General features: G+C 32.7%; 1 protein-coding gene across 31 annotated transcripts in view; it reads left to right on the plus strand.

Moving 5' to 3' along the window:
- LOC136025213 (twitchin-like) overlaps positions 1-13,952 on the plus strand; it is a 397,750-nt gene that overhangs the window by 284,032 nt on the left and 99,766 nt on the right. For all 31 annotated transcript variants that reach the window (XM_065701279.1, XM_065701032.1, XM_065701099.1 and 28 more), the window contains 4 exons: positions 1,954-2,086; positions 5,921-8,727; positions 10,888-11,003; positions 13,123-13,306. In XM_065701279.1, coding sequence (XP_065557351.1) covers positions 1,954-2,086; positions 5,921-8,727; positions 10,888-11,003; positions 13,123-13,306 — 3,240 coding nt within the window. The remainder of the gene's footprint in view (positions 1-1,953; positions 2,087-5,920; positions 8,728-10,887; positions 11,004-13,122; positions 13,307-13,952) is intronic.

Below are 13,952 nucleotides of genomic sequence, written 5' to 3' on the forward strand. Positions count from 1 at the left end.
AATGCTTTAATCCCTTCCCTCTCTCATTAAAATTGTGGTATCAGGCTTCTCTTATATCAATATAATTGTCCATAATGGGTTGCTTGTTTTTTTTTTAGAGGCCTATATAAAAATTAAATAAAAAAACTAGTTTTTTAACTGAAAATAAGGAGCGACATTAAAACTCAAAACGAACAGAAATTACTCCGTATATAAAATGGGTTGTCCCCTCCACAATCCCTCGCTCTATACACACAAGTTTTTAATTGTTTTAAAAAGTAGAATTGTGGCAAAGAGTCAAACTTTAGAGTAAAGAGCGAGGGATTGCGGAGGGGACAACCCACTTCATATACGGAGTAATTTCTGTTCGTTTTAAGTTTTAATGTCGCTCCTTACTTTCAGTTAAAAAAACTAATTTTTTTCATTTAATTTCTAATCGTTTTTGAATTAATGCATGTTTGATTTTGGCTCTCCGCACATAAATTATTAAAGTTTTCTTTCTCTTAGTTTTGATCAGAGGATTTTGAGAAATAAGGGGTGGGGAAGGAGGCCTAGTTGCCGTCCAACTTTTCAGCTACTTAAAAAGGAAACTAGAACTTTTAATTTTTAACTAATGTTTTTATTAGTAAAAAATATATGTAACTTGAGAATTAAGTTACATAACAAACTTTTATATTCTAATATTTTTATTATGCATATGAGGGGGTTTGTCCCCTCGTCAATACCTCGCTCTTTACGCTGAATCTTAAGTTTTGTCCCAATTCTTTAAGAATGACCCCTGACTCAGAAAGGCCGTAGAATAAATAGTTGAAATTACTAAAAATACTTTAGCATAAAGAGCGAGGCATTTATCTCCTCCTAAACACCTCATACTTTAGTATAAAGAGCGATTCTACGATACTATTTATTCTACGGCCTTTCTGAGTCAGGGGTCATTCTTAAAGAATTGGGACAAAACTTTAAACCTCCCCATCCCCAGCTGCCTAGATACACGGGATTAATTAAAAAAGCAGCACATAACACAAAATATTTACCATAATTCCTTCTGCAATGGTGCATATTTTAACCCAGAAACACACTAAACATGTCATGGCCTTTTCTGTAAATCACCATTTAAAAATAATAAAACTCTAATTGATCAGGCCGAGCGTCTAGCCTCGAAGGCCTTGGTATTCAGGGGTAATGTAGCCAGGGCAGGACTTGGAAGAGAAGGCTGATGGGATTTCATAATGCAAAATAGTACAGATTAAAAAAAATATATTTACATAGCCCAGGTCTATACCCAGGATTCAAGAGTGGGGGTGGGGATGTGATGATTGTTATTTGTGGAAAGAGAGTGGAAACGGGGATGAAGTGGTATAACTCTTTTATTCTATCTTATTTTACCGTTTCATAGATTTTTCCTATTAAATATTTTTAATACAATATTTTTCTAAGTTATATATATAATGTAGCTTCTTTGTGTATAATATATACAATTTTGATATTAAATCATCGTAGCCTTCTTTTCTTTAGATCTATGGTATAGCTTAATAAAAGCCGAAGTATGGAATTGATCCTTATAAGTTGATTGTCAATGGACTCACTGAACGATAAATCATTTGGGTGGGGGTAAATACCGGACCGACGGAGAAAGGTGCAAAGAATGAGGGATTAGTCAAAATGAGACAATAAACGTTTACTGCTGATTCAAAATGAGATTTAATTTCTGGAACGGTAAATAATATATTGATAACATATATAACGTGTCATTACAGTAATTAAATTGACAAATTTATTACAAATTGCTTATTTGAAGTGAAAGTCAGTTTTGAAAATTCCAAGTAATATAAAAATATAATATATTAATAATAATTCTAATATTTCTTTTAAATTATTTTTTATAAATAATATATAAAATGTAATTTTTTTATGTTTAAAATATATCATTTTAATATTATGCTGCAAATAATTCTGTATTTCGTATTTTTGCAGTTCCGCCCAAAATTGAGAAAAGGAACTTTCGTGATGTTAAACTTTCTGCTGGATCTATGCTCAAGTTTGATGTTGGAATTACTGGTGAACCGTTCCCTACTGTTACTTGGTCAGCCTCTGGACAACAGCTAAGGTAATATGTCCTCACAACCATGTGTAAGAGGGGCACGTCGACGTAGAATCTGATTAAGTATAGGTCAGAAAATAAGCTCAAATCAAATTAAGACTGATACCTTCCCCGTAAATAATTCAAGTCTTTATTTTTATGTGTTTAAACCATAGGGGAAAAGGACAACTTAAGTTAAATTGAATATCTGAAGCTTTAGCTTAAATGAAACAAATTTCAAAAGATTTTGTAAAAACTGAAAATATTTACAAACTTTACAAAATTTGAAAAATACCCATTTGAAGAAAAAAATTAAGAAAAGGTTTTTTTTTATCTTCGAAATATATCAAAATACAAGTTTTCTTACTTTTATATATTTTTAAAAATATATTATGCATTTAAATATACATTATTTATTCAAATACATATATATATATATATATATATATATATATATATATATATATATATATATATATATATATATATATATATATATATATATATATATATTGAAATATATATATTTTTATCGAAATATTTATAAAAGTTATCTTCGCTGTAAAATTATTCAAGTCATTATTTCTGCGTGTTTAATTTTAAAGTTCCCTGTGCAATTTGTAGTTATCTTTGTTTTGTTTTTTGTAGTTTTGTTTTCAATTCGTAATTTTTCTGTTATCCTTCAGTTTTGATATATCAATGGAAGAAAACATTTTTAATATTCAAGAATGTTGATTCATCTCTTAACTGAATCATCCTCTAACGGGGATTCAGTTCTATTCATTTGCCGAACTATGTTTATAAGATTTGGTCTACATGTTTTTTTAAATTGAAAATAAGTTAAAATTCTCTTGAAAATTGTTGAAAAAAGGATAATTTTCTTATTATTTAAGGAATTTTAGATCCTTCACAAAGAAAATTTCATAATTCTAGTTAAGTAAATGGATAGATTTGAGACTAATTAGTTCATTCCTGTCCTTATGTATAAATTACAGCTTCAGTATTGCCATGAAATTGCTTCAAATTTCACTACAGGTAAAATTTTACAGTGGCATTAAAATCGAAAGTAAAACAGTTCAAATAGGGATGATACCTTTTTATTGACAGTGAATAGATATAAAATTATTTAACTGGATATTTCGAACACATATACAGTGTTCATCATCAGCAGTAAAACTAAAAGACATGAATAAAAATAAACAAAATTTAAACCTAATAAACTAATTACATATAGTTTATTGCTCTTATTTTTTTCAATGCAACAGCCGAGGCAAATCTCTTTGACCTTTTCGGTTTCGATTCATTAGAATTATCTGACATATTACGTGGACTTAGGTCATAGCTCATAGGTGAGGTGATATTTACTTTATTTGACGTCAGTAAATTATCATAAATTGAGTTCGATCCAAAGTCACCTGTATCTCTGTTTATGGAATTATTCTTGAATAGAATTTTTTTAATTTCGATTGTTTCCCTGAAAGTTTGCTCTAAACCTTGGTCCCTAGAAATCAAAGAAACATTTTCAAACAAAATAAAATGATTTTGAAAATTAAAGATATTCTCCGAGAGGGCCGACGTGAAATCTTCAGGTTTGGTACTTTGCTTTAAAAACGATGAAATAGAATTATGGTGTTGTAGCAATCTCGTTTTTAAATTCTGGTTAGTACGTCCCTCATAAGAGCTTCCACAAGTACATGGGATTTTATAAACCCCGCTTTGTTGCTCTACGGAAGTCCGATCCTTTCCAGAATTTAAAAAACTAGCCAAAGTATTACTACCTCTTAAAGCTACCTTTAAACCATTATTTTGTAAAATTCTGTTAAGTTTTTCACTCAAACCTGGAACATATGGTAGAGAACAAAAAATATCTTTCTTTTCTGTTGTTTCCAGAATATGGTCAGAACAATCTAGAAATTTTTTCCTTCTTTTCGAAAAAGTCTGGTCAATTAACCAACCCGGATAATGGTTACCTATTAAAATCTCTTTTAACAACAATAATTCCTCCTCAATGAATTTTGGAGAACAAATTCTAAAAATGCGGTCAGTTAAAGATATGATTAAACCAATTTTTACTTGGCGAGCATGACCAGAGAAAAACGACAAAAATCTGTTATTGTTAGCAGGTTTTCTGTAAATCTTAAAATCCAGACTATTTTCATTTTTTAAAAGAAGGACATCCAGAAAAGGAAGTTTATTATCCTCTTCTAATTCTATAGTAAATTTTAAATCCCCTCCCCAAAAATTAAGATGTTCTAAAAAACTTTTTAATTCCTCCACCCCATAATTCCATACTGAAATTATGTCATCCATATATCTCCCCCAAAATTTATGTTTTAAAAAATATGAATCTAACGCTATTGTTTCAATATTTTCTACAAAACAATTTGCTAATAAAGGACTTAAAGGGGCCCCCATGGGTAAACCATTTGCTTGTTCGAAAAAAAACCCCTCTGAATTTAAAAAAATAAGAGAACATGTTGCAGAACCTAACTAAATTCATAATTACACCGACTTCCAAAACTGTTTCACCACCAATTAAGTCCAAATTTCTTAGTATCTTTCTCTCAAGAAGAATTTCTGCGGCTTTTACATCAATACTCTTATACATTGACACTATGTCGAAACTTGAAATTATAGAATTTGAAGAAATCTCAACTTCTTTTAGTTTTTTTTACAAGTTCTGACGAATTCTTAATGTAAGAAATTTGTGTAGACATGAAAAAAACTAAAAGAAGTTGAGATTTCTTCAAATTCTATAATTTCAAGTTTCGACATAGTGTCAATGTATACGAGTATTAGTGCATTCTACTAAAATTCTCCTTGAGTTTAGTTCATATCCAGAGTTATCACAAATGCGAAGGGTACTATCGCCCCCTTAGCCCCACGATTTACATTAAGCTTTAAATTTTATATAAAATATAATATGTTTCAAACAAAAAGAAAAATTCATTCAACAAATAAGGTTGCTAATCCTCATAAAGATTCCAGGGAAGGGGTCCTTGAAACAAACTGTTATAAATCAGATTTTTGTAACAATAAGCTATTAAACAAGACGCGTACTATTTTAAATTGAATCATAAACAATTTCAGAGAGAGAGAGGGGGAGAGTGAGACCACCTTTCTATGGCGTGATCTCTTTTGCTACATAAATATGGCACCAGAACTTTCAATTTATGTTCAGATGAGGGGTTTTCCACTAACTTAGAACCACTAGTTCTTTAGTATCAACCCTAGAGAAAAGAAAAACAAATAAATACGCATTGATTGCCATCATTCCATCATTCTCTCAAGGTTGTGACTTCTAAGTGCTAATTTAAGCTGAGTATATATGTATATATATATATATATATATATATATATATATATATATATATATATATATATATATATATATATATATATATATATATATATATATATATATATATATATATAACCATCAATAATGAATTCTTTTTATTTCTATATTGTTATAAAAATTCCAAGTTTTAGAGCTTCAGTTACTATACAAATGAGTCGCTCCTTACAGTGCGTTACCACAAGCCGTTGGGTATTTTGAAAACAGCTCAAAAATAGCGCTACATATTTGGTAATATCTGGGTATTGTAATTATTATTGGGTTATAACCTTCAATCTTTTCCCTTCGAATTTTGTTTTAGATCTGTATTTCAGTATATCTATTGTCTTTTTTATCGAAATTCAATAAAGAAATCGTTTTTTTTTATTTTTATTCTTTTTCATTCATTCAATATATAACTGTTCATACCTTAGCTTGGAATTACATAGGAATATTGTTTAATATAATTATCTGCCTTTCTTTACTGAATATTTTTATGTGCTGAACCATTTTTGTTTTTTTAGGCCGTCAAAGACTGTTGTTATCGATACTACTGAAGAAAGCAGTAAACTTGTAATTAGGAGTGTTCAAAGATCTGATACTGGCGAATACACAGTCATGGCTGTAAACAGCTCAGGCCGTGATTCACTGACAGTTAGTGTCACTGTTGTTGATAAGCCTTTGCCTCCTGAAGGACCTTTGAATGTTAGTGATGTAACTGGGGAAGGTTGTAAATTAAAATGGAAAAGACCTAAAGATGATGGTGGAACTCCTGTTCAGTATTACCAAGTTGAAAAGATGGACCCAACAACTGGTGTATGGTTGCCATGTGGAAGAACACAAGAACCTACAATAGAGATTACTGGTCTAACTCCAGAAAAGGAGTACAAATTCCGTGTCGCAGCTGTCAATGAGGAGGGTGAATCAGAGCCTCTTGAAACAGCCCAGGCAGTGCTTGCAAAGAATCCATTTGATGAGCCAGATAAGCCCAGAGATGTTATACCAGTAGATTGGGATAAAGATCATGTAGACTTAAAATGGACTCCTCCAGAGAACGATGGAGGATCTCCAATCACTGGATATATTATTGAGAAAAAAGATAAGTATGGAGATTGGGAAAAAGCTGCTGAGGTACCAGCTGATGCAACAACAGCACGTGTTCCAGATCTGCTGGAAGGTCAGGCCTATGAATTTCGAGTCAAAGCAATTAATGCTGCTGGACCAGGTGAGCCAAGTGATGCCACGCTACCCATTGTTGCAAAGGCAAGAAATATGCCACCCAAAATTGACCGTACGAATCTTATACCGGTAAGAATCAAAGCTGAGCAGTCATTCTCTTATGATGTTAATGTCACAGGTGAACCTGCCCCAACAATTAAATGGACATTGAAAGGAAAGGAGGTTAAAGCTGGTGATAGAACTAAGCTAGTAATAGCAGAATATAATACAAAATTGAACGTGAGGTTTGCAAAAAGAGCAGATGCAGGTAACTATACTATTACAGCAGAAAATGAAAACGGAAAAGATTCAGCCGACGTTGAGGTTATAGTTCTTGACATTCCTAGCCCGCCTGGAGGACCTTTAAAAGTCAGTGATGTATGTGCAGAGGGATGTAAGCTAGATTGGAACCCACCAGCAGATGATGGTGGATCTCCAGTTGATCACTATATTGTAGAAAAGATGGATGAAGCAACCGGAAGATGGACTCCAGTTGGAAAGACTGAGGGCTCCAAACCCACAATGGAAGTTGATGGTCTTCAACCAGGCCATAAATACAAATTTAGAGTCAAAGCTGTTAATAAGCAGGGAAAATCTGATCCTCTTTCTACCTCTCAAGCGATAGAAGCTAAGAATCCTTACGGTGAACCAGGTAAACCAGGAATCCCAGAAATATTGGATTATGATATTGACTTTGTAGAACTTACCTGGTCCAGGCCTGAAACTGATGGAGGGACACCAATTACAGGCTATATAATTGAGAAAAAAGACAAATACAGTCCACTATGGGACACAGTTGCTGAAGTCCAAGGTGATAATCCTGCGGTTAAGATTGAAAATCTTATTGAGGGCAACGTTTATGAGTTTAGAGTGAAAGCAGTAAATAAAGCTGGCCCTGGAGAGCCAAGTGACACTACCTCACCGCACACTGCTAGAGCCAAAAACTTAGCACCGAGAATTGATCGCAGTGTTATGGCTGATATTAAGATTCATAGTGGTCAGAATATTGATTTAGATGTACCAGTAAGCGGCGAGCCTGTGCCCAAGAAGCAATGGTCCTTTAAGGGTAGTACTTTGTCCAACGATGATAGGCTAAGAATTACTGCTGCTCCTTACAGTATCAGGTTCAAGCTCTCAGAAGCAAAGAGGTTAGATAGTGGCGAATATACATTAACTGCTACAAATATTAACGGAACAGATTCGGCATCAATTAGAGTTACAGTACTTGACGTACCAAGTGCTCCTGAAGGACCATTGAATATTGGAGAGATCAATAAACAATCTTGCACTTTAAGATGGCGTCCTCCTAAAGATGACGGTGGCTCTGAGATCACTCACTATATTATTGAAAAACAAGATACAGAAAATATGCGCTGGGTCCCGATTGGTGAAAGCAAAGGTACTGCTTTCAAAGCAGATCATTTGATTGAAGACCATGACTATCGTTTCAGGGTGAAAGCAGTGAACAGACAAGGTGAATCTCTACCATTGACCTGCTCTGAAACAATTACTGCAAAGGATCCTTACGGGAAACCCGACAAACCAGGAACTCCCCTGATCAAGGACTGGGATAAGGATCATGTTGTGTTAGAATGGACACCTCCCAAGAAAGACGGTGGCTCAGGAGTTACAACGTACATTGTAGAGAAAAAACCTAAGTTTGGTATCTGGGAGAAAGCTGCTGAGGTTCCTGGAAACAATACCACAGCTAAAGTTCCAGGTCTTGAAGAAGGCGAAGAATATGAATTCCGTGTAGTTGCCGTCAACAAAGCTGGTCAAGGTGACCCCAGTGACGCTTCCAAGTCAATTATTGCCCAAGCACGTTTTGTCGCACCACAAATCGATAAAACGGGCCTAGAAGACCAAATTGTGCGTGCAGGTCAGCGCATCTCTTTTACTGTTCCTTATACTGGCTCACCCAAGCCAATCGTAAGATGGACGGTCAACGGAAAGCAAGTCGACCCACTAGATACCCGAGTTCACATGTCAACTTATGAAAAGCAAATAATTTTTGAGATTCCATTTTCACTGCGAACTGACACAGGAAAATATACATTGACCCTTGATAATGAGATGGGAAGCGTTTCTGCCTCTGCTACAGTCACTGTTCTTGGTAAGTGTATTACTTTATAATTCTCACTAGCTACCAAATTATACTAATAATCAATAAAGCATATAAATTATATTTGCTTTTACATAGGAGGTACAAAGGCGAAGTTTGAGGTACCTCAATGAAACCCCCAGTCCCTCCAAACCTTACCCATTAGGTTTATAGGGATTGAGTTTCCTCCTGCCAAAAATATTTGTATAAACTATTGAAAAATATACACTTTTCTATTTTTCTTGGCTAGGGCTTCTTTTATTGTTGATATCCTTTCGCCACTTGAAGCAACTTCACCCTTCTTATTCAAGATTCAAAATACAAAATTGTATTAAAGCAAACTTTGATATCGCATAACCAAAATGAAACCATGACGAAACTGAAATTGAAAATAGTATTCTCACATGAAACCATAAATATAGTGTTACATAAATAATTAGTATATTTGTCTCTGAAATTAATAGCTATTTTCGAAAATAAAGGCATTTGAATCATATTTAACTTATGGTAGGTAATTTAGGTTCTTTTTCCTGAAAAGACTTTTTTTTAATTCATTGTTTTGCGAAAATTTTGGAAAAGACTTAATTTTGTGAAATTTCATATGAGTGACGTCAAGGCAATGCAAAAAACTTAAAAAGAAAAGCCAAAAGTTTTCAGCTTAAAAAAAAATTACCCAGTAGAACAAATTTGTTTTAATATAAATGCGTAAACATGCTTCAATAGAAGTATGAACAAATGTAGCATTCACGATATTATTTCGAAGAATAAAAAAAATATTCCGAAGCAAATGTCCTTCATGTAAGACAAGTGACATTTCATTTAAAGACAGATGACTTCTTGGGTGAATTAAACATATAACTAGTATATAACATATGTAGTAAAAATGTATATAGTAAACATATATAACTTATAACTAGTAGACATGCCAATTGAAAGAGGGACTTTGCTTGAGATTGGTAGGAATGGACACTATTATTAGTTGTGGTCTTAAAACATATATATTTTTATGTATGACGTCTCCTCGCCCTTTTCCAGAGAAATACCTCTTACGCCCAATCCCCTCTTCTCTTAAGAGTCAGCATATGGGTAGTTTCAATTGTAGATACTTTAATTTACTGTTAAAGCTGTGGTATTTTTATCTGCAAAAATCAAAAAAGGGTTATACCGATATTTCATGAATTTGAGCCATAGGCTCTTTTTATGGCAATCAGATTTCTGTATCGATTACTTATATCTAAGAAGGTGTATCATTTTTTTTTTAAGAAAGAAATTATATTTTATCTTTTTGAAAAAAAGAGGTGTATCATTTTGGTCTTCTAAGAGTGTAAGCCATCCTTTTTCTATTTCAAGTGGACAACTTCCTCCTTGAATTTGCACAAGTAGTTTTTTGATTCTGAATGGCATATTTAAATTGTTTCCCTATAATAGTTATGTGGCTTTTCTATAAATTTGTGGCTTTCTATGTTTAATTCTATAGTTTAATTTTGAGGGGCATATTTAGATTGTTTCCCTATATGTGGCTTTTGTATAAATTTCTGGCTTTCCGTGTTTTGATTCTATATTTTAATTTTGAAGGGTTCATTCAAATTGGTTCCCTATAAATTAGTCTTGTGGCTTTCTTATAAATTTGCGGCTTTCTATGTTTCGATGCTATATTTTTATTTTGAGAGGAACATTTACATTGCTTTCTTATAAATTGGCTTTTCTTTGAACTTGTGCCTTTAAAACCCATGGCTTTTCTATAAAATACCTTGTATCTCTATTATCATCTTGTCTTATAAATACATAAGTCTTACCTATACGTTATGAACTATAATTTGTAAGCTAAAATTCAGACATTAATAGACTTGTATTAAATTATAGATATTATTATTTAAGAAAATATCAACTCTTGGTGGGGAATATTGCTGTTTCGATGTGCATGTTTTTCTTCCATTTGTTTTGTGCTGAACAGGGTTTCATTTTAAGATTTTCTATTTTGGGTAATCAATTAATGTGTTGTTGTTTTTTGTTTTTTTTTTTGCACTATGAATCAGGCCATGCAATTCCTAAGGTTTATATAGGCAAATTTAGTTTTGGTATTTTATTTGTTTGTAAAACACATATTATCTCCGTCCAAACAAAAATTGTGTCGTTGCATCTTTTAAAAATAAATCAATTTTCCATTTCTAGATCGTCCTGCGCCACCTGAAAAGCCATTTACTGTCTTTGGTGTCACAAAAGAAAGCTGCAAACTGTCTTGGTCTCCACCCCTTGACGATGGGGGTGCGTCTATCACTCATTATTTGGTAAGCCTTCTCTCCCTGTCACCAAAAGGCGGAATTATTTCATCGTTGAGAGACGTGTTATTCTTATAAGAAATTTATGCTTTTACTGTCCCCATCTGCAAATAAAAATTAAAGGGAGGGTGCGTTTTCTTAATGTTTGAAAAAACTCTAGAAGAATTACATTTTGTTAAAATTGCATTGATGGTTTTACTCATTGGATGAATGGAAGGTTAGAACTCCGTTGTCTATATAAATTATATAATTATATAATATATATGTATATAATAGTAATTTATTATAATAAAATATATTATATAATATATCATATATTATAAAATTATACAAATTATATATATAATATTATTGTAATTATTTTAGTTGATAAATAAGTGGCATCCTTCTAAACACCTTTTGATGCGCTATATTTTTCTTTGTTATGATAACAGTTTATGCTATAAGTGTTTAGTAATTATTAATGTAAATTTATGTAATAACGTCAGTAATTATGAAGAAGAAACTGTCGAACATAACCTAAAGACTTATAAGTCCAAAAGTCGGCCTTGTATCATCCTCGTTCTTACTCTATGTCATCTTATGAATTCAGAAATTTTTATTGAAGTGAATCTTAATTTTTTTTTTTTTTCTTGCTACCAACAGCAGTTTCCTAAAGCTTCTGGCAAACTTCTGATTTTTGGGTTTTCTAAGGTTTCTGGTGATATTTGGCATTCCAGTATGTCATACCATTTTTTGTTGCCACCAGCTATGGTTTCTGGTAATATTTTTTTTTTCTTCTTTCTTTTTTTTCTTTTTTTTTATTGCTATTGCCACCAGTAACAGTTTCCTAAGATTTCTGGCAAAATTCTGGTTTCTGGGTTTTCTAAGGTTTCTGGTGATATTTGGCATTCCAGTATGTCATGCCCTTTTTTTTTGCTGCCACCAGCTATGGTTTCTGGTAATATTTTTTTTTTCTTCTTTCTTTTTTTTCTTTCTTTTCTTTTGCTATTGCCACCAGTAACAGTTTCCTAAGGCTTCTGGTAAAATTCTGGTTTCTGGATTTTCCGAGGCTTCTGGAAGGGTTTGTCATTTCAGTATGTTAGAAGCCTCTGTTCGTTGCTACCAGCAAAGACACATTTCGTTGCTTCCAGTACAGCTTCTGCGCGCCTATCCCCTCAACACCCTCTTATCCGTTTTTTTTGTTGACTTTGTGTGTGTATTTGTTTTTCTCTTTGTGTTTTATATTTATTCTTACTCCACCATATTTACTTTATGTATCGTGGGGGTGAAGAATAAAATAAATAAATAAATAAAATTCTATATGAGGGGCGTTTTGATTACTTCCAAAGTAGTTGACTTTTGTGAATCCAAAGATATTTTTAATCAAGTAAATATTAAATTTACTGGCTTTTGGTTGGCATTTTCGTGCAAAACATGGCCCTCTGTTAAGATGAGGTTGAGCATTCCTTGCTATTTCGATTCATTATCTTTAAAATCTCAATGATCCGTTGATGTTAAATCGATCTAAAATCATATTAAAGAATCCTCCGAAAAGCAGAGTTTGGACTTAATTACTATAATTTAAAGAAAAGAATAATGAAAAAGAGAAATAGTTTCTTACTGCAGTAAAGATGTGAAACTTGATCATTAATATGCTGAAAAACAAAATAATCAACGTCGTAGAATCTTTATATGTCTAAAACTAATAATTCCAATTTGATATCTCTCGTTTTTTTTTCTTAAATAGCACCAAATTACTAGAATATTTTTTTTCGTCAATATTATTCAAAGGTTTAAGTATTCCCCCTGCATGTACGTAAGAAAAAATATCGATCTGATTCTGACGATCTGAAGAGCGAGCAATGGTGTCATTCAAGGGGGACGGGTATTTTTCCCATCTAGATTTTGAATATTATCTTTTTGGAAGTTATTTAATTGAAAATATTCTTTTTGGTATTTTCGTTTAGTAAATTGAAAAAAAATGACAAATTTGCCCCTCTAGTTTGGGGAATAGATCCCCTCCCCCTGCCTTTTCGCAAATAATTACCTGTGGGTAAGAAGATATTCATACAACTTATTAAGGTAAAAGTAAAAGGATACGCTTAGCAGTAAATAAAATGTTAACAGTTAGGTATTTTCATTTCAGATCGAGAAAATGGATACCTCTAGAGGAACATGGTCTGAAGCTGCGACATCGTCATTGCTTAATGTTGAAGTAACAAAACTGGTTCACATGAAGGAATATTATTTCCGAGTAAAAGCTGTGAACATAATTGGAGAATCTGAAGCATTAACCACAGAGCGGAGTATTTTGGCTAAAAATGAATATGGTAAATAGTAGTAAACTTAATAACTTTCAATAGGTTGCATTCGGCAAGCCATTTGGCAAGTCGTTTAACATGTGATGATTCTTTTTGTTTGCTACCAGCAAAAGTTTCCCAAGTTTTATAGCAAAATTTTGGGCTGTGAGTTTCCTAAAGCTTCTTGTAAAGTTTGTCACTTCAGTATGCTATGCATTTTTTTTTCATTGTTACGAGTAAAGCTTTTTTAAGGTTTCCGGTAAAATTCTGAGCTCCTTAAGGTCTACAGTAAAATTTGTCACTCCAACATGCCATGCGGGTTTTAGTTGCATGTAACTAAAATTTCCTAAGGTTTATGGATTTCCTAATGTTACTAGTAAAATTTGGCATTTCACCCTCTCACTCCCTTCACTAACTTTCAGTAGGCTGCATTCCACAAGCCATTTGGCAAGTCATTTTAACATGTGATGATTCTTTTTTTGCTACCAAGAAAAGTTTCCTAAGTTTTCTGGTGTAATTCTGGGTGCTGAGTTTTCTAAGGCTTCTTGTAAAGTTTGTCATTTCAGTATGTTTAGCGTCTTTTTTCATTATCACCAATAAGGGTTTTTTAAGGTTTCTGTTAAAATTCTGGGCTCTTTAAGGTTTTCAGTAAAATTTGTCACTTTAGCATGCCCTG

The sequence above is a fragment of the Artemia franciscana genome, chromosome 1 (assembly GCF_032884065.1).
Source record: "Artemia franciscana chromosome 1, ASM3288406v1, whole genome shotgun sequence".
Classification (NCBI taxonomy): Eukaryota; Metazoa; Arthropoda; class Branchiopoda; order Anostraca; family Artemiidae; genus Artemia; species Artemia franciscana.